Genomic DNA, 25,930 nt, shown 5'->3' with positions numbered 1-25,930 from the left:
TCTTTTAATTTCAGAGATTTGGGGCAACGGTTACACTGATTTCTGGCAAGACTTATAAATGCAGATGATGTGAGTCACTTGCAGCCAGCTGGCATCTTTCCATTGCTTACAAACCCTTAACGGACAATGTTGATGCACCCGAGCTTTCAGCATTTCATCACCATCACCGACTTCAGTCTCCTTTTTCTTGTGTAACACTCTGTGGCCACTGTATTGAGTGTATTATGTAATACTGTCCATTACAACAGCCCAGCCATTGAGTGCGTTCACTTTTCAGAAACTCTCAAATATAATTATCTGTTTGTGACTGAGGTGAGTGATGATGCTGTGATGGACAAAACAATAATCAGAGGTGTTTCTCATTTCTGTACCCACTGTGGGAGTAAACACAGTATAAAGCTGGCGACCAAAACAGATTCTATGTTTCCATACTGGTTAAAATGCAACAATGTGCAAGCTCTTGGCAATAACACTTTGACCTCATAACTCAACATACATCAGACATCGTACATGTTAATGCTACCAAAAATACATGAATCAAATAAACCACCTGTGCATTAGACAGCATTTGATAGTGCATGTGTACCTAATCTAAGAGGTTGCCAATAAAGTCACACTTTCAAGTTGTAGTAGTGATCTTGTTAGTAGTGACTAGATGAGTAAGCTCATGCAGCAGATTCTTCTCTGGAGTTCTGAGTTTGACACCTTTACTAAAGGCCTCACCTGAAAGTTTCGGCCATAAACTCTTCGTTGGTAATTTTATGGCAATTTGTAATTGGACTTGAAAAGTTTACTCAGACTCACAACGTTTAAAAATCTTTTCAGATACAGAAATAAAGAGTGCACTCAGGTTTTCATGCACCAAGTAGTAACCATCTTTTAGGAGCCTGTAAGAGGCTATTTGTACTATATTCCAACTTCATATTCATGTTGCTTTGTTAGAGAGGTTCACTTTAAAATGTCAATAAATAAATTATTAAAAGTGTACATGTTTTTATGAATTGAGCTTTGATAATATCCTCATTATTAAAAGTAGGATTTTAAGGAAACTAGTTCAGTCATTGATCGCAATCAGGCATCATCAATTTAGTATGTAATGCAACAAAAGAAGCACTCCTGATGGCAGCCAATGATCCCATCTGACTTATTAACCAGCATTTCAAGACAGTGTTATTTTAACTTGCATTATGTTTTTCAGACATCATTCAAACGCTGTACATTGTCACAATGACTCAATTTCGGTAACTCTGGCTTCATAGAAGAAATAAAAGCTGAACAAAATTATTGTCTCTAGATCCTCTATGAATTATTACAAAGATATCTAAATACACAGTGGATTGTCCATACATCTTCAGTAATATTTCAGACAAGATTTTATCACAAAAGATTGCCTGTTTAGTCAGAGCCATTTTAGATAAATCCCTCATATTTTTTGCCATGTACCATAGACAGCAAAATCCTAAGACATTCTATCAGAGTAGCAGCAAAAAATAAGGATTATGTTGGACTTGTTGAGGAGCAAAAGGTGAGAGTATAGTTAGAAAACAAGCAGAATGACCGGCCAGACGGGCTGTGAGTTTGTGTGATCAGCTGCTAATCCATTACAGACATTTTAACAGTAGGTTCAATGACATGAATCTATGAATATTAACATAAGGTAGCTTTAAGACAGAAACAACCCTACTGTATATCAAAAAGCAGAACGAAAAGAGAAGTAAGAAGAACCAGAGGACACCAGGTTCATTTTGACTGTCCTTCGAAGCAGAATGCTTTTTCAAAATGCCAACATGCAACAAGAAAAGCTTTCTTTTTAATTATAGTTTCCTCTCACTACTAAACAACTTCACAAACACTTTCAAATCTGTCTTAATTAAATGCAGTGATCCAAATCCAGCCTGAAGTGTCTTTATTAATCATAGCCCACTGAATAGTTTATTCCGATCTGGAAAATAGTGGCTACTTATCAATGCAGTATTTATAAGATACCAAAGGGTCTAAACCTTTAAACAGCAAATATTTGAACAGAAGAGACAGAAAAGCAAGAGATAAATCAGGTGGAGAAAGACTTACTCAACTTTGTCCTCTGATGCAACAAGTTAACAGAGCGACTGTTCCCAAACCTCTGTTTGACTTCGCGACACACAATGACTTTAAGCACAGGCGCCTGTGACCTCATCTGGGTGCTCAACCACTCACTTTCTTTTACGTCAGTGGGAAAACCACTCACCATGCAATAATAGCTGCCCAACTACTTTACTGTTCCAAGAGACAAAGGAGAAGCCGAGCGTAGCGCAGTGAGAGGTCTTTAGTGGTGCCACAGTAAGTGATACCATATGTCTGACTGTGATAACGGAGGATACAACAGAAAAAAAGCACACCAAATTATAATTAGCCAAGTATCATTAAACCCAAAAGATAATACCATTCTCATTACCAGCCCATCAGGACAATTTAAAAGGAAAACAGTGCACAACTCATCAGTTTATTATTTACATTTTAATGATATAAAGATGGTATCAAATACATTTAGTTACTGCAACCCTTACCTAACACTCAAACCTCAAGTCATTACTGCCAGTTCAACAACTGTGATAGTTGAATTTTATTGGACTAGTGAGTGTGTTTGTCATGGTTTCACCAGAACCACACTCACAATGCTCTGCAAACTGCAGACAGTAAGCAGAACACTCCTATTTCATCCATAAGTACCATTTGGATATACTTCATTAGTATTACCACTACATAAGCACCAAACCGTACTTTTTTATGATTTTCTCACATAAAGTCACAGAAATAAATTCAGTCACAGAAAGTCATCAAAATTGTTGAGCAGAGCTTCATTTTTGTATCACAAGGTTTTTAGTGAGTGACCTTACATTCACATCATTACAAAAACTGTGTGTCAAATGTTTCCATTCATATTTCCCGTGTTGGTTAAATAAGAGGCTAAGGTTCAAGTACAACTGATTGACTTAACAGATTTTGCATTTAGAGATTAATCAAAACACATCTTATGAATTAAAATGGGGCGGAGGGTAAAACTCTAGAATTCATTGACAGTCTGGCCGCACAGTAGCGGTGGTCAAAAAAAACTTCTGCACACTCAGATAAAGCAATCCTATGAGTTATTGCAGGTTTTAAAAAAAAAACGTTCAGCTATAAAGCAGAGCTTTGGACAGTTTAAACAAACAATACCCCTGCACACTCCGATAAAGCAGTCCTCAGAGTTATTGTAGGTTTAAAAAAAGTTTCAGCTATAAAGACCAGATTATTATGCATCTGTGGGTTCAACTCACAGGAAATAAAAGGACTGCTTTATCTGTAAGTTTAATAACTTTGATTTGTTTGTCTTTACATGTGTTCATACACAGAACATGCACTGGAATTATAAAGTAGCTATTTATCTACAGACAAAAACATGTGCTACCAGAAATCTGATTCTGTCTTGCTCGTAGTAGTGAGTAGTTCACATGAATTTTGAACACAAGTGTATATTGTTTCTAGATTCATTTTTCAATGCTGTCAGAAAAAAAAAACAACAACAACAGAAAATAAAGATCCCAGGCTAAGGCAAACTGACGCAACAACAAAAAAAACACACATAAATAATAATTCACATATTATTTCCCTCTTGAATGAAGGGTCTAAATTCATGAACAAATCCCTAACTAAAGTTGAGGGTTTTCACCGTTATGCTCTGGTTGAGAACAAACTTGCCTGCAACATTATGTTTTTCTCTCCTTTTTACTGCGTAGCCGTGATCAAACAGAGCGACAAAAGGAGAAACAGGTATAGTATGACTATAGTTTAACAAAGACTCTGTTTTCTGAACAAACATGTTTTCTACAAGCCATTATTACCATAAAAACCTATATGAGGTTAAATGAGCTGACTAGAACTCAGTCCTAGTAAATGTTTTTGAACAATACAGACTTCTGTTGCCTGTTCTTTTCTTTTCCTGTTGCCTATCTAGTTCCTCAGACTTCCTGTGATAATGTCAGCACTGATGTGTCATGTAGCCCAAGAAATCCCCCTTAATACGTCCAGTTTTCTGAGATAAGAACAGCATTTCATTAAAATGTTAGTAATGAAACCAGGTGTATAAACATTTAATTTCGGAACTGCATCGCGTATCTGTGTCGTATTGTGTTCCTATTCCACGTGCAAAGGGATACACGACCTTGTACTATATGTTCCTGACAATCAACAGTTTAATTTTACTCTGTCAAAGAGGTGAAACTGTACCTCCAACACAAACAACACTGAAAGTCTGACAGAAAACAGCTACAGCAAAAGATGGACACGTCTGTTCCAGGAACACCAGCTGTGCTTTGCAGATGTGCATTGATTATTTCTGGTGTCAAAGTTCATTGCTGCAGGGATCTACCACAGTCCAGCAGAGTATGCTAACAGTTAAGTTACCGTGTTAAACAACAGTTTGTAAAGGGCTGTAGAAAGACCCTCAAATCAGTAACGTAACAGATCTGGAACAAGAAAAACTTCAGTCGCTTAGGCCTGCGACACTTTCATGTTTATGAGCTAAAGTTAAGAGGTTTAAACACATCAGCTGATCGGAGTAACGCTTCGAATTCGCGGTCAGTTGACTCACCTCACACAGTAAGTCCTTGACAACAACACGTACATGTTATTAGGCTCAGAGGCAGAGGCTGGAGCTGATCTGATGATGACTCCTCCGCTTGACAAATATGTCTGAAAGTGTACTGTGATTAACGTAAACTTGACACCGAGGAAGGCTGACCGACCTGCTCCGTCTCACAGGTGCCTCCCCCTTTTCTCTCCTCTCATCCACCCTTAACAAGCATTTCCGACCTCCACTGGCTCACATTTTACCACTCATTCCTGCTCAGCACGAACCAGCACACAATTTTACCAGGGACGACCATAGATACTATACGCGGCGCAGTCAACGTCAGCTCGGTGTGCGGAAAGCGAGATCCCCCTTTAAACCTACACACGAGCAATCTGACGGAGACACGGATCGGCAAGACAACACGCCGTCATCTCCCGTCCTGTCTGGTCCTGTGTCGGGGTCCCCGTGTGGTACCTATACCAAGAACGGAGCAAACTCGCCGACCACGCAGCCCAAACAAGTAAAAATACTAGCTGGAGCAGACGGGAAACTTACAATCGGCTCAACTTACCAGCTTCCGTTTACATCCTGCTTCACTCGGCTTGTTGATGTCTCTCACCGCGGCGTTAGAACCGACGACAGCACGGTGTAACGGCTGAAAAATTGATAACCAAGATTTGCTGGTTATAAATAGTCATGATACCCCTCTGGTGTACCGCTGAGTGGTCCGTACAAGCCCCAGGAAATACGTCACAGCCGTGGACAAAGTAGGGACGTTAGAGCAACACCTACCAACCGGCCAGCAGCGCTGCTGCAGCTCCACCCTCAGGCCACAGGCTGTATTACACCCACACGTGATAAAGAGGCTACATCTGAACAAGCCGTTCCGTTTACCCTTTACTTCACGCGTCTTGCACATTGTAATTTTGATATTTATATTTCAGTTTATCTGTGGAGTGTTTTTGTATTATATATATTTTTTTAAATCAAAATTTAACAATAAGCACATCCTACTGTTGTGACACAATTTGAATTTGATTTGCCTTTTAAATGTGTTCTTTTGCTCTATTTTGAATATTCAATAGGCTGCTACAAACAATAAAATTCACTGATGAGCTGTCTATCCTTCTCCTGGTATACTGTAATTTTCAAGTTTGAATGATTTAAAGATGCTATGAGGAGGATCTGTTTTAATTTGACTGCCTCGCCACCTTCTGGCCCAGAGTCTCACGCACACTGTTGTGAAAACAACTTTTAGCAGTGTGTTTGTTTTGTGATTAAAAAGGAGATCGGATTGTAACAAATTTTCTTTGTTGAATAAAATTTCTTACTGGATACAATGCAGAAGGGTAAGGTATTTACCAGTACAGTTCCATAGCGTTATGGCTTAAAACGTCACAACAAGCATACAGACGGCTTTATGTAGCCCAGCTGGCAGCCCGATGCTGAAGGCTAAGGCGACAACAAGCAAAAACTGGCAGTTTGTATGTGGTTTAGTTGCAGTCAATATTTAGCATTACTCACAGCCAGGTGCTCAAAGACACATCAGTAATGTGTATCACTAGTAAATCCTGGTTATGTCCTGCCAGTAATCTACCAAGCAGAGCTAGCGTAACCTCACTCTTCATTTTATTGATAGACTCTCAAGTTTGAACAGACCTCTGCAGAATTATAACTGCTGTGTGTGTAACAGAGCTTAAATTGTCTGTTATTCCACTTGCACAGGATTTATTTAATTTATATACTTGTCTCAATGGCACCCTCCCTCAGTCAGGATACATATATTCCATGGGTAATGTTTTACCATTCTATGAAGGGACATGCTGTGGTGAGTTTCTGTATGGGGCACTGCATACAATATTGTTGTATTAATGTTAATTTTTACAATAAATGGTCTCATGAATACACAGCCGCGTGTGTAGACTGGTATTCAATTACAGAGTGTCATATATCGGAGCTAACATGTTAATACTTAAAAATAGTGTAAAGGAACAAGGAAGCTAACTAGCTTCAACTCTCTGTAGTTTGGCACCGGGGTATACTTTTTTGTGCAAGTCAGAACTGTCCAGAACGTATTCTGTTCCTGTTCAGGTACATTTTTATATAGTTTTTCTGTCATTGTATTTGTGTTATACTTCTTAAAAATAAAAAAACAAAAAAAACAAAACATGTTTTTCCATTCTATTAAGAGATATGCAGTGTGTGGCATCTGGGTGCTTTTCAGAACGAGCCAGAACCTACTCTTTTCCTGTTCAGATAATAAACGGCTGCAGATACAGACATAAAAGCCTCCCGCTCATCTTCTTGAAACACAACAAAGAGTCAAGGGGTTGTTGAACCATCCAGCTGCTGTGTGATGCAAGTGATCGTGGTTACACGTGTGGAATTAACATTACTACAAACAGCTAGCACCCTCCCGTAAAGCTTTCTTCTGCTCTTCTGTCCTTTTTCTGTCTGACAGTTAGGCTCCAGTGTCCACCATCACTATAAAATGAATCACAGAAGTCAGCAGAGAAAAACACAGATCTATCTACTACACTTCATAAGCAGGCCTGGCGTTGTCATAGACTTATACATGCTGTGAGTCAATACAGTACTGCTTGACTTGACCCAGAAGCTAAAATGTAGCATTTTGAAATTACTTGTAACCTGAAATATTAATGCTTATAATCTTGTTTAAAGTGTAGACTACAATCAGATATTTATCCAGAAGGGAGACTTTTTCAAAATAACTTTGAAACTCCTCACAGACCTTTTAAGTGATACACACAGGAGCTGAGGATTTACAAGAAAATAATTTAGGCTTCCCAATTGAGCAGGCAAGTTTTCTGTTCTCATTTTACGTCTACTTTAATTAATTCATTTTTTTTCCTGCACTACAGTGTAGTGACACTTTTGTCCAAATCAACGTACAACACAAGCGAGAATTTGGCAGGAGGGAGTGTAGACGTAAATGAGGGACCCCCGGTAGGCTGGAGTCGTTCTTTTAAATGTTTTGTAATCCAGAGGAAGAGCTTTTAATTTGATTTGAGCTGCCACTGAAAGCCAGTGAAGAGAGATTTACAGCGGGTTGACATGTGCTGTTTTGGGCTGGTTAAAGATCTGCTGCTGCATTCTGGATCATCTGCAGATGTTTAAATGTACACGCAGAGAGGCCTGCTAGGAGGGAGTTGCAGTAGTCAATGCGTGAAATCACCAAGGCCTTTACCAGAAGCATGCGGCCTGTTGTGTCAGGTAGGGTCTGATCCTTGTGTTATAGAGGGCATATCGACAAAATCAAGCATGAGGCCACATGAACCTTGAAGGTCAGCTGGTCGTCAATCATGACACCTAGATTTTTGTCAGAATTTGTGACACAAGTTGACTGGAATCAAGCAGGACATTGATCTGTGGTTGAACCGATGGACATGTGCTCAGTTTTGGACAGATTTAGCAAAGGGTGGCGTTCCTTCATCCATGTGGAGATATCAGCCTGACATGCTGAGACAGTTGTGTTGTCAGGTGGAAAAAACAGGAAAAGCTGAGTGTCATCAGCATACCAATGGTAGGAGAAGCCATGAGAGCGGATCACTGCACCAAGTGAGGCGGTATATAAGGAAAAGAGTATGGGACCAAGCACTGAACCCTGTGGTACCCCTGTTGATAAGCCATGTGATTTAGACACTTCTCCTCGCCATGACACTCTGAAGGATCTGCCTGCGAGGTAGGACTTGAACCACGACAGCACAGATCCTGAGATGCCAAGGTCAGAGAGAATGAAGAGGAGGATTTGATGGTTTACTATGTCAAAGGCAGCAAAGGTCCAGCAGCAGTAGGACAGAGGACTGTCCAGCAGCTCAAGACTGATTTGCTGATATTTGCCACCTTCTCCGTAAAAAAGGAGGCAAACATGTCCGGAGTCAGTACAGTGGAGGGCTGAGCAGTAGGTGGAGAGAGTATGGAGTTAAATGCCAAAAACAGTTTTCTGGTGTCAGTAGCAGCACAAAACTTGTTTTGATAAAAAGCTTTCTTTGCCACATGGAGGCAGAAAGTGAATGATGCCAGTTTTAGCTGGTAGGAAGACAAATCAGTGGGTTTTTGAGATTTACGCCACTTTCTTTCTGCTGCCTTTAGTCCTCCTCTTTGTTCTCTTAGAAATTCAGAGAGCCATGGACTAGGTGAATTTTCCTTGGTGGTTTTGACACCAGGGAGGCAGAGTTTGTCCAGAGCTGATATCAGAGAGGAACAGTGTTTCTGTAGCCTGGTTAACAGTCCGTTACTGTCTCAACAGGAGTTATGAATAAATGTATATTTAGTTCCCAGAGACTTCAGTTTAGGTTTGATTTGGCTGCTCTAACTTTAAAGTTAATCACTCACCCTGTGAAAACATTTGCCTGCAAATAATTTAGAACCACTGCATGGTTACTCCTAATGTTTACAATGAATCAGTTTAAATAATTTTTTTTTTTTCAAGAAAAGAATTCACATTAAAGTGATATAAGTACAGCAGAGCACTGTCAAGAGGAGTGGTAATTAAAGGACCAGCTCAGGGGGAAATAGAACAGTCAAAAATATTTATTTAAAGTACAAATGTGATGATACCAAGGGAGGTCAAGGAACAGATTCAATTATTTTCAGCATTTTAAATGAGCTGCAATAATAAGAGGCAGAGCAGCAGAGAGTGTAAAGAAGAGTTGTCTGTGATGAGGCCTGCTGGAGCTGTGTTTCTTCCTGTGGAAGCAGGCAAAGCGTTCATTATACTCTTATGAACACAGCATAAAAATCAAATTGGGCAGAGGAAACAAGTGTAACCATAACAAAGGTATACGTGTCCCCAACACTCGCTCTGTTAATTAAAATAATATTGACAGACCAGTTATGAAGGTTATAAAAATGAAATTTTATCACCCTCACCTCTCAGCTCAAGCAGGACATCTCCCTCGTATCGAGCTAGTCCGACAGCGTGTCTCTGCTCATTGTCCAGCTCTTCCCATTGCTCCTCAGTGACAGCCCAGGCCTGCTCAGCACTCAGCCAGGAGAGCTGAGATGCACTGAACACCACCTTTCAGACACACACCCAATAAAAATACTAATTCACACTTTCAAAGAAGATTCCCGGAGAGAAGAGATAAGATCCCTGCTGTGAACTTTATAAAGGAGTTTGAAAGTTGCAGAAAAGATGTCAGGAGAAACATACATGTAGGTTCTTAATCTGGTTTTACCTGTTCAGGACAGCAGATCTGTCTCTGTGTGCGTCAAGTAGCATAGCAGTCTATTTTCACTTATTTTCAGCAACACACTTAGCATTTAATTTCTGAAAAGTCTTTCAGAATGTAATTTTATTAAAAATGAAAAATATTATTGAAAATGTCTGTTTTGACAGTTGTAGATCATTTAAAGATGTACTGGAAAATATCTCAAATTTCATCATTAGCTGTTTTCATTTTGCTGCTGTTCTAGGACTGATGCATTCATACTGGCATCAAACTCTGCCCTTTGGTCTATCCTGATTATGAGCACCAACATTTTCAGGTCAAACTCACTGCCATCTTTTTCTTTGACATCAGGGCAATGGCTTCAGGGGTTATTCCCTCCACTTGTTCTTGTATCAGAGATGATAGCACCATGTCCTCCAGCCCCACTGGACACAGACACAAAGACTGAGGTTAGATAATTAATGTTCCTTCTAACAAACCACAGAGAAAGTTTTCCAAGGCTTCAATGCCCCAAGGGATATATTTAATTGTAACTATCCATCCAAAAACTGTCATCACCTTCCCCATTTGTGTAAAAACAATTTGTAAAAAGTTGATCAAAAAACAGTTTATACCCTGAGGTACACTATTTTTTACTGCACCTGCCAATGTCCCAATTTCGGTGAAAACTTCTGGTCCCCAAGCACTGACTGGACCAAAGGCCTCAGGTCGGGACAAACGGCTTGTCAACACTTCCATCTGCTGTTCTGTGCATGGCAGGGACATCTGCCGGAGGAGCGGGACCGCCACACTGCAGTTTAAGGAGAAGGATTCAGGACTTTATGTTCCTCTGAGGGTATGCAAATATTTTCATTAGGGCTTCCAGAGTTAAGAGATGTGCCCGCCTCCTGTTACTCAACATCTGTTAGAGGGTGGATGTTGATTCAGCTAATTTCTCTGAAGCCACAAGCAAGTGATTTTTTAAAAGTATTTGGTCATTAATCAATATTCTGATGGTTCTAATTACTGCTACAACGTGCATATATAATATAATATTAAAAAAACAGCATTTGTCCTGACCATTTGTCCCCTATGACTGTAAATGTCTAACTCGGTTAACATTTCTCTGTTTTATGTATAATTTTACTGTGGTTTAAAATGCTTTCAAGACATTTTCTTTAAGTTTCCAGATCATTCTCTTGTTGCTATTAAAACTTTCTGATTCAAATAGAGAGCTTTTCCAAAAGGCTAACCTGAAATGTAGTTGTGTTGGGAGGTGGAGGGAGTACATACAAGAGTTATTTTACTGACCTGAGGTTGTAGGGACTCAGTCTTTTGATCTCTGATGGATACAGACCACAGATCAGATGACCAAACGTTGCCAGATCAACAGCTGTTAACTGTTCAACTTTCAGTTTTTGTTTCCGCATCACACCTAAAATTACTGCTCTCATCTGACAAAGGACACAAAAACACTTATCAACACTAATCAATATGATACTCGTTCGTCGACACTAGGCCTGGGCGATAAATTGATTAAGATATGCATCACGAAATAACTTTTCCTTGATAGAAACATGAGGGATGGTCGATAGACTTTCACTAGAATTCATTCATTCATGTTTTGACGGACATATGATTAGCCAATCATACCTGGGAGGAGGAGATGAAAATTTAAGCGCTCACAGAGTAATTTACCAAACCTGAAACTTTTTGCGGTCAATAATTAGCACGTTTGAAAGGCAGGTGCGAACTCAAAAAGCGTTGCACACAAATAGCGCAGTCATTGTAGCACAGAGGTGCAAGAGGGAGAGGGAGCAACACAGTTGGCCTATCAGAAATAAAAATAGGAGAGACATATCAGTGATCCAACAACATCATTTCTGAGCTTTAATTTTTTTAACTGGAGCTTTGTGTTTTCGACGCCTGCACCAGTCTCCACCCGTGCATAATGAACGTTCATCTCCTGCGCTCTCTGGAGAGCACAGGAGATGAACCTCCCTCTTCATCTGCCTGACAAAATAGTTATTTGATTGATAAATACCAATATCAAAAACTATTGTGACAAGATTTTTTTTCTCATATCGCCCAGCCCTAGTTAACACACATTTCAAACTCTCAACCAAACATCAGAGTTTACCTTTTTGGGGCTCCAATCTGTCAGTGTGCCTAAATGTGCCAGCACACCCATGTTAGTTAGATTGGTGTCCTGCAGCTCTCTTTCTCCCATCTCAGTCACCACTGAGCCCAGAGCCAGCACCTGGTCTGCTCTCAGCTCCCTCACTGGACCAAAGAACTGGATTGAACCAAGACTCAGATCATGCTTGAACCATATATTATAAACATCATAAAAAGTACTTGTGTTTTTGTTAGCTGTAACAAAGGACCCTAACTGCTTGTTGTACATATTTTCTATCCTCAAAATAAAAAAATAATTTCTATATGTGCATTATACTTGAGGGGAGGACAAGTTGTATTTTTACTGCTACTACAATTTATCTGAGACTATACATTATGTGGTATTTCAAAGGTAGATTGGCCAACCTGTCTGAGCTTCATCCACAGTGTACGCCGCTGCTCAGAGCTTAATGAAGCATCCTGTCCAAAGATTTCAACACACTGTTCAAGATCTTCTTGGGACATACGGCTGAGCTGAGTGGACGTCCAAGCTGAGGGAAATGTCCCCCTAATGTCTGCACAGCTTGGAACCGGCACTGCTTGAAAAGAATCCAGCAAAGTCATATCAAACCAAAGACAAAGGAACAAATCATAACAACACAGATCTACAGCGTAAGTCACAAGAGCAGTGGTTCATCAAAGCAGTCACTGTCAGGTTAAGAAAAACTGTATTTAACACAGTATAAGAGCAGCACTGAACCTTTTGCTCTTCTGCTTCGTGCTTTGACAATCCCTCGAATGAGACTGTAAGTCTGTCTTCTGTGGCGATTCTTGTCCATACACTGACTAACACAGACTCTACCAACCGCACTGTCCTCCCAGTGACTTTGACCCTCAAGGACCTGTTCCACTGTGTCTTTGTTTAACACTGCCTGCACAGGAGAAGCACATACATTTTATGTCACTGCTTGTCAGGACACACAAGAAAGCCAGTATATGTGCAGCTTTAATTCTTTTCACAGGTTGAGGTTTGTTGAAGCTTACCAGCGGGATGGCGTTTATCTGCTTCAATGGAAGAGAGAACATCAGTCTGCCCAAATGTTCTACATCTCTAACTTGCCATTTGGAAGGCTCCCTATGAAACAAATACACATATATTTGATGATTATGACTAGGGATGGTTACCTTTCACATTTGAAACGATATGGTACTGATGCCTGGTACCTGGCAATAGGTACCGGTAATCAAGGGTACCAATTTTCGATACTTTTTTGTGTTTATGTGGTAAAAAATGTCAATTTGTGTAATGATAGAACATAAATTTTTTTAAACATATTTATTCTTCAATATATAACCTTACAATACTGTGTTCATGCCCAGCATGGAAAATCACCTACTCTTCTACTCCCTCACAGCCACAAGGATGCATTTGGGTACCTAAACATGGTACCTTTTGGTTTTATGTGAATCGGTACCCAGTACTTTTGACAGAATTCAGTCAGTACATATAAAAGTATCTAATTTGGTACCCTTCCCTAATTATGACTAACTTCTATAATCCATGTCATTCTACAAACATGGTGTCCTTTTAGGCCTTTTCAATCAAGATTTTCTTCTTACTTTCCATATGTATCTTTATGTACTTTTACCTAATACCAACAGTATAAGGGGCATTCAGTTTGGCCTCCACGATGCTTTGTGTTACTCGGGTTTGTTGTTTGTTGATTGTGTGCCACAAGGCTACAAGGAATTGACATCACCGTTGTCTGCATAAGTGAAAATTACCATACCATACCAATTTATCTTTCAAATCAAATGTAAATAACACATCCCTTTAAAATTGTTACTCAAAGTTTTAACCGAGTAAATCCCAATGAACAAAAAAATTAACCCTTATATAGTCATATTTTTGTACCAGCCATCACAACCAGCACTGTCCATTGTTCATGTGTATTTACCCGAGCAGGTCTTTCTGGGTGAGCAGAGCACTAATATCTCTCAGGGCCTCTTTGGGAAGACAGAAACCTCTCATCTCCTCGAGCCGCAGAGCCAAAGCTCTTCTGTCCACTAGAGCCAAACTGTCTCGGTCCAAGAAAGGCAGCAGAGGCCCCAGAACATCCAGTGTGGTGCCATCAATCTCCTCTGCAGCCTGAGAAGAGCCCAGCAGACCCCAACACACAGTCAGTGACCCTGGGTTATGAGGATTTCACACTGATGTAACTTCACATCTGTGAAAAGCAGAGCGGGTGGTGCAGTCTATGTCCGGAATTTTCCATTTGTTGTCTCATGTTTGCTTGCTTGAGGAGCCAGAACCAAAGAATTTTGCTCTCTTTGTCCAATGACACTGCTAATACAAATTGAATACATGACTCAGCCTCACTGACGCAAACCCTGGTTTATTCTGTCCAGAAATAGCATCTCTTGGATTTAGTGTGCTGTTAGAGCTCTTTGTGCTGGTGAAATTTCAAAGAAGTTAATTTTCATCTCTGTTTAACATTTAGAAACAGATTACACTTTACTTTACTATTTATCAAACATAAGAAAATGTGTTAAGCTATGATCACACATAAAGTATTACTATAGGTTGTGTGTTTTACCGGCTCAGAAACAGCTTTCTCAGCTAAGTTCATCTGCTTGTAATGTGGCAGTCTGAGGAAATCAGCAAAGTTGCTCTGAATGTAGCCCAGGATGCTCCTGAAGGATACGTTGGATATGTTTTCTATCATTGTCACTCTGAAAAGGAACAAAACAGGAGTGTGAATTTCCAACAAACTGTGAAAAAAAAGAGCTTAGAAATAAATGTGAATATTTTGTAGGGAGATATGTCACGGTAATGTTGCTGCAAATCCAGAGCTCAAAGAGCTGACGTCGAACTCAGGATATCTCCTCAGTTCTTCCACGATACATTTCCGCTGGTAAAACAGCCAAAACACACCTGAACTTGTTAAAATCTGACAACTTATTTTGAAAACTTTAAACAAACACACATACAATGACACAAACAATGAATGAAGCTCTGATGATTGTTCATTAATGTGGTGAAGAGTGCAAGGGGAGCTGTGGGAGGTATTTCTCACCAGAGAAGGTCTCAGAGATGCAGGTAGCTCCGTAACAAACTGAAGCAGCTCTGCAAAGTCTGTGTCGTTGCTGTGAAGCCTTAAAAAGTCACAACTCATTCCACTGGCGATGTGACCCAGATTTCTGCATGAAAAAGAAAGGTCATGCTTAATAAAAGGCTGTATCTGGATTTGTTTTTGTGTGCACATTGATTTGAATGTATGTTTGCATGTGTATGTCCAATCCATTATTCATGAAATTGTCAAAAGTCAGATGAAGTGACAGAAACTATTCCTTTGTCATCCAGCTTACCTCACCATCTGGCTGGAAACATTTTTGAACTTGTTGATCTTTTTGAATAAAATTTGAGCCTGTCCAGACACAAAAAAAAATGTCAGAATGTTTTAACTCTGTATACATTTCAGTAAAATCATTTCAACCAAACAAGCTAAAATAAATCATAGTTTCCACACAAGTTAAACCAAAATCAGCTTTCTAAAGCCTCAAAGAAATCTATGAGGCAATACATTTTGTTGTTACAGTCAGTGATGTAAAGAGAATGAGGTTAGCCTTCAACAAGAACAACTCACCAACACACACAGAGGCACCTGGACAAGTCAGTCAAAGATTACAGGGAGCAAAGTAAGGAACACTTTTCTTTAAGCTTTTCTGCACATTCACGTCTGAGTCCTTGCCCATATAATTCAAAATTCCATTAAAAACAAAAAGATATTGAAGCTGATATTTGTAAAGGATACAATTACACAGTTTAAAAGCTACATTTCAAGGCCATCGTGTTTGATGCCTAAATGAGATCAAGAGAAGCACCACTGAAGATGTGAAGTCGAACATTTTCAGAGTGCTTCTTGTTTGTATGCCATCCTGAATACGAACGGTTTGTGTTTTCACAGCTATGATTAGCCTCCATTTTAATACAAGTACTAATCCACCACATCCATCCTTCATAAAGGATGATAGGATAAACCCTTTCCATTTCAGATTTAAGATCAGTTTAAGATCAGTTTAACCTCTTGTTTAACACAATTAAACAAGACAAGATTTAATCACTTTGATATCTAATAGCTTTACGAAATGATGAGGTTTATTTCAATTTTCTTTCTTTACTTCTAAGATTACGATTGCATAGTTATGAAGATTGAAGGCTGTAATTTAATTAAACTTTGGGATTATCTAGACAGAATAAATTAGATCTGTACTTGTGTGTTGGATCATATTCTAGGGCAGCTCCTAGCTGACAATCGCAGCCTTTATTGATTTAAAAGAGGTCTTCTTAGGCCGAGAACAGGGGCTGGAGTACTCCCTTGGCTGTGACAAAATCCTTTAAAGGTAGCCATTATTAATTTATGCTACACTCCTCCACACCATTGTACTACATCCAAACTAATTAGCCTGATGGTGGCTGATGCGTATGGAGTATTAATATCCTGAAAGGATCATCTGAAGCATGTCCAATGAGTTACAGATTAATGAGACTAGAGCTGGTGACATTTTCTTCTCTAGTCAGAGAACTGCAGATCTTTTGTTGTCTTATCAATACGATGTTAAACATCAGACACAAAGGCTGAATGAGGTAAAATGTGCACCTGCTGAGGTGACCAGAGTATGTCTCTGTACAGGCTGATATCCTTCAGGATTGTTTCACCAGTTACGCTTTCTGTTAGCTTCCTCAGAGGGACAAACGGAGACAGACAGTTAACCGGTGGAGTATTGTTCTGCATGTCTCTTTGTAGAGCCTGTTGACACCACAGAAAAACAGAAAAAGTACCATAAATTACCACTTGGAAGACTTGAAAGGATGCTTAGAAAGTACAAAGCAGGTCGTAAACATGTAGGTTAAATAAACACTTTCTAGAGCTGGATTAGATTCACATTTTGGGGGCCCAATTGTTTTGCTTTAGCTATCTGCAAGAAAAAAAATTGACTTCTAACATAATCCGAGATTAAAAAACAATGGTGATAATGAATTGTTGGAAAAAATCTATTTTTCTTTGTTGTCAGTTTATTAAATACACAACAACAAGGTATATCTGAGTAAATTTCGGGGGGCAATGAAAGAAAAGAAGAACTAATGACATGCTGAAAGCACATAATACCACCATCACCTCCTGCATTGCATTGTAGAGCATGGCTCTATGGCCAGGCTTAAGCTCAGTCAGCAGCGATCTCAGACACTGGCAATGGTCAGCCTCAGTGATCTCAGCCCACTGGAGGTCTGCGAGCACAGCAGGGGAGAGACCACAGAGTAACGACTTCAGCCTGCAAAGTTTTTCCATGGTGAGCTGGCAGGGAGGGAGAGAGGCACAGTGATGAAAGAGCAGTCGGCTTAAATCAGACAAAATCAATTAAAAAAAAAAAACTCTACTTACAGGGATGTCCTTTGTAAACTTGGATAACATTTGAAAAGCCTGAGGAGAGTATTAAACAAATCAACAAGGGTTGAATACAAACAATTCAGGAAGGGTGCATGTGGTGTGGGTAGAGATCATATATCTAACCAGTTTTAACTCTCTCCTCTCTGGAAACTATTCAGTGTAGATCCACAACTACAAAAAACTTTGCAGTCCATGCTAGGGTCAAGAATAACTTTTTGTTTTTTATAACCGGGTTGATGTAACTTGCAGACTCCTTAGAAAAGAAAAGACTAATGATTGCAATTTTAGCCATTTTCATGGATATGTCAAACTACACTGAGATATCAAATTTACATAGACGATGGAGAAAAGTTTAACAACTCAACCAATGTCTGACAACAAACTTTTCCACTGACCTGTGCTGGGGAATATCTGTGTAATCCTGGCTGTGTGAGGACTTCCAGGAGTTGTTGTGAGGGAAGTGACAGAAGGAAGGAGGCCCCTAACTGGGACAACAGATCACTGAGGGCTGACAGCTCTGAGGGAGACGAGCTGCTCATGTTCATGTTCTGAACAGCTTGTATCAACTGAGACGACATCTGACAATGAGACACAGTCAAACAGAGACAGCAAGACCTCAGTGAAGCTGTAAATGTGGGTTAAGATTTTCGGTAGAGCATGTGCCTCTTACTCTGCCGCTGGGGCTGATGAGCCCTTTGGACATACACCGAGCCAGCTGCTGCCACAGAGCCACAGAGACAGGTGAGTCCAGAAGAAATGAGGCCAGATCATCTGGATCGAGGTAACATATAAGGACTCCTAATCTGAAAGAAGCCAATCTCTGTCACTTTTCTACAAGGTTTTGTTCTCTTGGTGTTTTGCTTTTTGTATATAGGAGTGTGCAAATAGGTGTGCAGAAATAAAACACACATTCACACTGAGGAATGAGGGACCCACCTCAGTAGGTCATCGCTTGTCAGGTTCTTCTTCTTACTGAAAAGAGTTCGAAGCACATGTCGACCCCGCACGCCATCCAGACTACTGTTGCCCAGTAACTCTACAAGAGGAGTTAGCTAAAAGAGAGAAAAAAGATGAATGGACTTCACAAAGACGGGTGATAAGTTTCAGGAGAAAAAAGACAAGGCTTCTGTGTGAGGCAATGCTTGAATCACATGTGATGATAGTGAGCACTCAACTGAGATCTGGTGTCCAGTAAAGGTTTTACACATTCTTTTCCTCTCTTACAACCAGCTTATGATCTTGTTCTCCTCTCATTTATTCAGGATTTTCCCTTTAACATGCACAGTCAGTGTCCTAAATAACCACCTAGCCCTGCCTGGGATTGTTAAAGGTCCCATATTATGCAAAAATCACTTTATTAAGTCTTTTAGTGAAATTTGAGGGTCTTTGGCTTTCCTCCCAACCCACAAAATGTGATATTAAATGACAAAACCTGTCCTTAGTAGTGCTTGTGAATGTAAAATCCTGACCTAAAATGAGCTGTTTGGATTTCGGGGATTTGCTGATGTCAGTGATTCCCTTTTTTGACCAACCAGGAGCAAGTCTGACCTGATTGGTCCACCGGAGCAGATACCCCGAACCACCTCCCCGCCCATTCCTCTCCCATCTCGGAAGAAGACAAGACTAAGTGGCTAGAGTTCATTTATCAAGAAAATGTTCCAGCCACACTCAGTAAAACTGTGCATGTGTGTGCTAGTCACTTCACGGCTGCTTTTCCAACTTTGGACAGTACAACAGAGGGCTAGCGAATAGACTGGTCCTGAATCCAGGCGCATTACCAACCATCCCCCAACAAACCTCGGACCCTGGAAATGTGAGTATTTTAAATGCTGTGTGCTGTGGAGCAGATGTAAGAGCTTTTCCTCAGTGTCCCCTCTGTCTCTGTGTTAGCTTCAGGATGCTAACTTTAGCTGTGGTTAGCCTGTTGTTTTAGCCCGTAATGTTACGGTAAACAAGCTCCACTGTTTTCGAAACATTGTGCACTCGGAGGTCGTGGCGTCGCTCTCAGTGACGTGGAAGAGCGGGGCAGTATCAGCGGTGGCTCATTTACATATGAAGGTCACGCCCACTAAATCAGAGCGTTCTGAACAGAAGGGCTATGAGAGTCTGGAAACAATACTGCTGTGCTTGATTTATTGGCTTTTTGGACCAAAACATGTTACTACCATTTCATGAAGACATCAATGATCCATATTAACTGCAGAAAAGGAGCAGAATATGGGACCTTCAATATTTGTAAAGGAGACTTGAGTCTTGTATAAACTTTGAACCACACAAAGCAAAGTACCACCTGCTGTGAGGTCAGCTGCTGAAAATGGCTAACTGGTAGGTACGGCAGAAGAGGGAGGATGGATGTGAGAAAGTATGGTGGCCATGTTGGGACATCACCAACCACACTAGACTGGAGGAGCCTTTTAACAAAAGCCTTCTTCTGTGGGGACTTCATCCCAGAGCTGTGGTCACGAATGGCTGTCAGTCTGAAGGGAAACATAGACGCTTTTAGCATCTGGATGGTTGAATCTCACTAAGTACATTACCGCCTGTGATAATAACACACAGTAACTCACACAGTAACTCACACAGTGTCGTTGACAATCAGGGAAGCTGGGAAGCTCATGATGTCTGACACAGACATGAAGGGAATGAACTGAGACATGTCCACAAACAACTCTGGAGTCACTCGTGGGAATTTGTGGATGAAAGCAGCAGTCATTGTTTCCATGGCCTGTAACTCTTTTTGAGAGACCTGTGAGAAACAGAGCGACAGAGACAGAGAGAAAAGGCAGTGCATTCAATTTTTCACTTAAGACAGAAATGATAACAGCGCATTCTGTGCATACATCATATTTGATATCCTCTGTTCATTCATTAATTTACTACATGATATTACATTATATTTATAATATACAGTAACTTATAGAAAATACACTGAATAAATTTCTCCTATGGTTTTTGGATCATCATTTGGGAGTTTAAGAACAAACCTGTCTGGTTTCGACTTGTAGTTGGTCCCAACTTTGATGCATATGGGAGATGAATCTCTTTACTGCATCTTTTTCAGCAGACATCACAAGAGTACGAATGCTGTCTCTTGGCATTTGAAGATACTCCTGGTGAGATAAAATGATTCATCTCAATATAAAGTTCCATATAAAAGTCTGCAGGTGATTATTTTACAGGCCAGTACCTGCAGCAGAACTCTCAGAGCAGATGAGTTGTCGTCCTGCTGGATGAGGTCCCACAAGACGGGCTGATGAAACACCAGAAAAAGTAATTCACTCTTCACTCTGTCACTCGTGTGTGTGTGTGTGTGTGTGTGTGTGTGTGTGTGTGTGTGTGTGTGTGTGTGTGTGTGTGTGTGTGTGTGTGTGTGTGTGTGTGTGTGTGTCAGAAAGCTATCTTACACTGAAGCAACTCAGCAGATCTTCTTTCAGAGAGGCATTCTGCTCTCTGCGGAGGAAGACCCCAACGGTGTGCAGGACACTCATGGAAGCTTCTGGTTGCAGTTCAGACCAAGACGTGTTGTCAAGAAGACTGGAGAGGAGGATGGCTTGTCCCAAACCTTGTCTTGCCTCTCTTTCCCCCTCATCCAGCCCTGAAGAGAGCCCCACCATGATGTCCAGGACGCGAAACACATACCCCAGCGCTAACAAGAACCCTTCTTGTTCCCTTCCCTGGACTTCACACACACTCAGCTTGTGCAGAACGTTGACAAGCAGCGGTGCTGGGTCCACACACAGCTGAGATGTGTCAAACTCATACCTTGCTGGGAGCATGTCAAAAAATCTCTGCAGGAAGCACTTCCTTTCCTCGAGTTCTGCCTGCAGGTCCGCACAGAGCTCAGCAAACTGAGGCACTGATTTCAACAGCGTTTGGTAGAGTGTGGTGTTTAGACAAATGTACTCCCTCAGTCCATGTGTCTGCTCACAGAGCTCCAGGAGGGTAGAGTTTGTAAAATGATGCACAGGCCATTCCCTGTACTGACAAGGCTCATCAAATGTATCAACATGGGTGTAGTTGTGTAATCGAGAGCAATATGCCGCGGCCCAGCTGCCCTCTGGTAAGGGCTGTTGCGAGTCAGGGGAATCTTTCCCACACAGGGCTGATACCAGGACAGAGTTGTTAGGAAGGAAACAGCGTCTGAAAGCCTTTGCAGTAAGCATCCTGCTGCCTAACTGAGCCAAACAGTTCTCGTCAAGTCCAGGGCTTCCTGTGGCCTCACCTGACAGGTGCACACACAGGTCATCGATGCTTGTTTGGTTGAAAAAATGGTAGTCTTTTGTCAGTGCAGCCTGTGGATATTAGAGTTAGAAAGCAGCAAAAAGGTGTATTAATTCAGGAGATGAAAAAGAGCATGTTCACAGAGTAACAGGAGAACAGTTCATGTCTGTTGCTTCACACGTAATAATGTGAGATTCATGTTGGCTATTTAAATCTATGACTCATGGTCCCTGACCTCAGTGTTTTTTCCTTTTTTACCCCAGTCTGACACCACTGGTTGCAGAGCAGCATGTGTAAAAATCAGTGAATTAATGTTATGTTAACAATTTTATGAATGGGTTTAAAGTACAAATAACCTCATTATTAGTTTGCAAAGTTAGTGGCATCCGATCCTAAAGAATTTTTACTATATGTGAAGAACAAAAAAGGGCCATTTCTTCGGACCCCATGAACAACTCTACCATGAGTTTGAGATGGTAGATGAATTACCTGATGCGCTCTCTGCAGCCAGAAAGAGGAATTGGCACACACTGTGTTATTAAATTCCTGGGCGAAAAACTCGCTGCAAACATGAAGCCAAAGGAAGTCCTCCTCAGCGGCCGACAGGTACCAAGCTGCATCAGAACATGTGGCGTGCAGGTCAAGCCCCATCTGAGCCACTGCAGAGCTATCCGACCCATTCTCCCCTTCAAACAGTTTACAGTAGAGGAACACGGTGAAGTTGGAGACTCCAGTCAAGCCTGGGATAGATTCGTTACACGCTGCCTCCAGGATTTCGCTGGAGGTGGGGTACTCAATTTCTTTCTGCTGGTTGTTGCTCTGTCTCATTCTTCCTGTTGGTGGCTGGCTGGTCTGGGAAAAGCTGGACGAGGATTCACGAAGGCGTTTTTGTTGGTACCTCTCTGGTGTTTGTCCAGATAATGGTTCATCTCTTTCAGTGGAAGGACAGGACAGGAATGGGAGAGAGCTTGGGAGACTTGGTGACCCAACACCCAAAGCTTTGGTGTTCCATGTCACATTGTGTCGTATCCCCCTTTATGTGGAAAGACAGAACAATGAAAGTATTAAAAAGCTCCAAACAAATAATAATGAAAAAAAATATAAAAATGTTGACTAACTCAAATATTTTACCATAAAATCAGTTGCCTCAGGTCACCTTCATAAGAAGAAATGAAAAGCCATGTTAACAGCAAATCAAAGTGAGCGATAGTAGAAGAAGCTGGAAGTTTCTGCAGTACATGATTACATCTGATGTAACAGTTCAGCTGAGCTAACAATGCTCTGGTTATAATGTTACTGACATCAATGAGAGGATGAAGAGATTAGCTGAGTTGACAACAGCTGCTTTCACCAGCCAGGATGATTGTAAGACTTTGTAAAGCAGTGTCAGTCACTGTCACTGTCTCTCTTGTTTCTTTTAGGTGAAACCAAGGCCAGACCGAGGCTCATAGGAGAGGGGTTCTTTGTGAATTATCCAATATATAAAAAAAATCATAATTCAGTGTTTTACCAACAGCATGCAAAAGCTGTCAAGTATGAAATTATTTGATGTCAGATTGTGTGTAATAAAGCACTAAACAGTTATATTCCTCGACATGATGCTTGTTTTCCTGTGGGGTTTAATACAACTGTTTCTTGAATATTCTTGAGTGCATATCTGATGCTTTCTGCTGCAAATACTCACCAACTGAGCACTGACCATGAGCGCTTGACTGTGGCACATCCACCAGGCTGCTGACATCATCAAGCAGCACCATGGTGGCTTGTGAAACTTTTTGCCTGAGGTTACCATAAACAGAACTCCCCACCCTGTGCATGAGGCCTCTCCTCAGCCCATCTAAACTTTGTACAAGAGCTAGATTTTTCTGAGCCAGGTGCCCCCCTCGTTCACCTCCACCAGAACGTGACAACGCCTGCAGCAGAAAACTTTGCACTGAGTCTGGATCATCCTCTGTGGCCACTGGGTCCTCAAAAGAGTAATTTCCGGTCAACGCATCCTTCTTCATGGCCTCAGGAGGCAGACTGAAGGGCTTTAATCGCCCAAATGCACTTGAACTTTTACTGTGTTCAGCCCCCTCCCCAGCGGGGTGTAGACTGACTACAGGCTTCCAGTTGCGTGTTTCTAGAAAACGCAGCAGCTGCTGAAGCCAGCTGACGCTGAAGGCACAGTCACTACGGCCCTTTAGAGCACAGATGAAGCCCTGCAGGCCCGCGCTGGCCTGGCCATAGGTCCCACTGATGAGAGCCTGAAGAGCAGCTTCAAACACTGCGCTCACTGTCCTCCAGTTCTGGGACAAATAAGTGAGAAGAGGTCTGTAGGGCTGACGCTCTGACAGGGTGATCAAACTCTGCAGCAGCCCCAGCAGCCAGTCCCAGTGAGGGCTGCCGCGCAGGGACAGAAACCAGTCCTGCACCTTGACACTGGGTCGGGGTGGCACCCTGCCATTCCACTGGTTCATTGCAGTGCTCCCCTCAGATTGGAGAAAGAAATGTAGCACCTTCTCCCATAGCTGCTCCTCATCTGTGTCTGCGGGTGCACCCTCCAGCTCAGCACCCATCTCTTGGAGGTACAGAGAGATGTTGTAGAGGAAGCCAGAGAGACGGTGCCTGTCAATTGGCTTGTTCAAAGAGGGAAGTTTCTTGCTTGGAAATAATGTTTTTAGGCTCCCCATGATATTCCTAACCCAGGGGTTAACAGACTGGCCCTTGTTTGTTTCTGGAGGAGCCTTCTGAGGATCCAAGCTACCTACTGTGCTCCATTTTGAAAGGATCTCTTTCAGTATGGCATCTCTCTGGTCCCCCTTGGTACTCCCTGAAATATAACCATGAAAAGCAGGCTGAGGTAGCATCACTCAAACATTTAGCAAAAACACACAAACGTGTATTTAATATAGTTACTTTGTTTAGCACTCACCTGTCTTTTCAGACAATCCTTGCCCCAGTATAACCGCCCAAACTATGATGCTTGAGATTCTTAGGGAAGCCATGTCTGGCTGTTTATCTGTTGTCTTCATCTCATGTCAGCGGGCACATGTTGTCACATTTGTCTCTTGGGGGTGTTTTTCTATCAATACCACAAAACGCTGTGTTTGAACATATGCAGCTATTTCATTGACAGTAATGAGATGGACTCAAGGAGTAAAGTATCTCAGGAGGGAAGACATATTAAACCTTAATGACCAGCAACTACATTACCGTACCACTTTCACTGCATGCTTATCGAAACAAGTAGCAGTGATGACCTTAACTTACACAACCTGTTGAGCTTTTAAAGGTCCTATGTGACACTAAAAGTGTAACAAACAACACAAGTACATCAGGGGAGATTTAAATGTTCCCCTACTACACACTTTGAATAGTTTAAGAATAAAAGTGCACAGCTGCCCCTGTTTCAAGCTTTTTTGAGTTTTAATTATCCCTCACTTCAATGACAAAACAACAAAACAAATAAGGAAAACTCACCAGCAGATAAAATCCTTTCATTTTCTCCATCCCTTTCAAGCTTTTGCCATCATCTCCTCCTCAGTGAATACACATGGGCAGAGCAGACCTGTTGTGCACCTCTCTGTTTCACCATCACTCAGACTTTCTCTACCTCTCACTCCCTCCTCCTGCCTCCTCCCACCTGTGTTCTCTCTCTGTCTGTTCCTTCAGGTGTTTGGGGCATTTTTTGTCTCTGGGGTTTAGGTTAATGTTTGGCTTTATATTTCAAACATTTCTTTTATGTAAAACAGTTTGTTGGGTGGCTGTTTTCCCCCACAAGAACAAAAGATGTGAATAATAGGCTCAGGCTTGGCTGTGCATAATCCCTTGAAGCAAGACTTGCATCCCACCCTTTAGAGTCACTGTTTGAATGTGGATATATGCGTGTTTACTGGGTTCCTGGAGCGGTACTTTGGATTATTATGAGGCTACAGGAAGGCTGTGTTACTCAGCGATGTGCTCAAACAAGGTGAAAATCTGGATCATGTTGATCACACCCAGGATATCCATCCCATCCTCAAACTGTCAGATATTTCCCACTGACTGCTTCCCCATTGAGCCGTCTGTCAGCTGGAGCTCATCTCACAACTCGGGGTTTGTTTTGGAGTGTAGTCTTACCAACGGGGCCGGGCCAGCAGGACTGTGCGGGCTGTCACTGTTTGGACACATTTATCCCTCGGTCAAGCAGAGGCACAATCGAGCCCTGTGCAAGGGCACAGCAGCAGGCTCCCCAGAGTCAGACCAGTGTCTGCAGACCCTGAAACCCTAGAGGGCCAGGTGAAAGGACCACCTCCTCCCTCCACTTGCTTTAGCTGTACGATACTGTGGCTTGCACAGGGACAATAACTTCCCCCTGTATTATTGATACCAGAGGGAACAGCGATCACTCAGTG

At 41.5% G+C, this 25,930-nt stretch overlaps 2 protein-coding genes across 3 annotated transcripts in view; both read right to left on the bottom strand.

Annotated features, from left to right (window-relative positions):
• The window catches only part of furina (furin (paired basic amino acid cleaving enzyme) a), a 91,093-nt gene extending 85,759 nt beyond the window's left edge, over positions 1-5,334 (bottom strand). Inside the window, exon 1 of the mRNA XM_074666083.1 lies at positions 5,163-5,334. The gene's annotated coding sequence lies outside the window, so the exon portion shown is untranslated. The remainder of the gene's footprint in view (positions 1-5,162) is intronic.
• Positions 5,335-9,176: 3,842 nt separating this feature from the next.
• LOC141788025 (stereocilin) lies at positions 9,177-25,129 on the bottom strand. 2 transcript variants are annotated; one of them, XM_074666812.1, is made up of 30 exons: positions 25,017-25,129; positions 24,469-24,618; positions 23,239-24,366; positions 22,686-22,710; positions 22,044-22,587; positions 20,738-21,625; positions 20,521-20,583; positions 20,318-20,443; positions 19,913-20,079; positions 19,624-19,810; positions 18,270-18,385; positions 18,004-18,136; positions 17,729-17,911; positions 17,328-17,366; positions 17,064-17,240; positions 16,545-16,694; positions 15,253-15,311; positions 14,961-15,084; positions 14,713-14,795; positions 14,481-14,616; positions 13,842-14,032; positions 12,928-13,018; positions 12,644-12,815; positions 12,310-12,479; positions 11,906-12,061; positions 11,077-11,219; positions 10,428-10,576; positions 10,114-10,211; positions 9,485-9,632; positions 9,177-9,301 (listed from the first exon to the last, which is right to left on the bottom strand). In XM_074666812.1, exons 2-30 carry the CDS (start codon positions 24,566-24,568, stop codon positions 9,213-9,215), a joined length of 5,835 nt encoding a protein of 1,944 aa, XP_074522913.1. In that variant the 5' UTR covers positions 24,569-24,618; positions 25,017-25,129; the 3' UTR covers positions 9,177-9,212. The 2 variants fall into 2 exon arrangements, with proteins under 2 accessions (XP_074522913.1, XP_074522914.1); XM_074666813.1 differs by lacking the exons at positions 9,177-9,301; positions 9,485-9,632; positions 10,114-10,211; positions 10,428-10,576; positions 11,077-11,219 and having other exon boundaries at positions 11,981-12,048.
• Between the last annotated feature and the right edge of the window lie 801 nt (positions 25,130-25,930).

This window comes from Halichoeres trimaculatus, unplaced genomic scaffold, assembly GCF_033239565.1.
Source record: "Halichoeres trimaculatus isolate MK-OKI-2021-1 unplaced genomic scaffold, fHalTri1.1 fHalTri1_scaffold_3, whole genome shotgun sequence".
NCBI lineage: Eukaryota > Metazoa > Chordata > Actinopteri > Labriformes > Labridae > Halichoeres > Halichoeres trimaculatus.
Note: the sequence above shows the minus strand (reverse complement) of the source record. Positions and strands in the feature narration are given on the sequence as shown.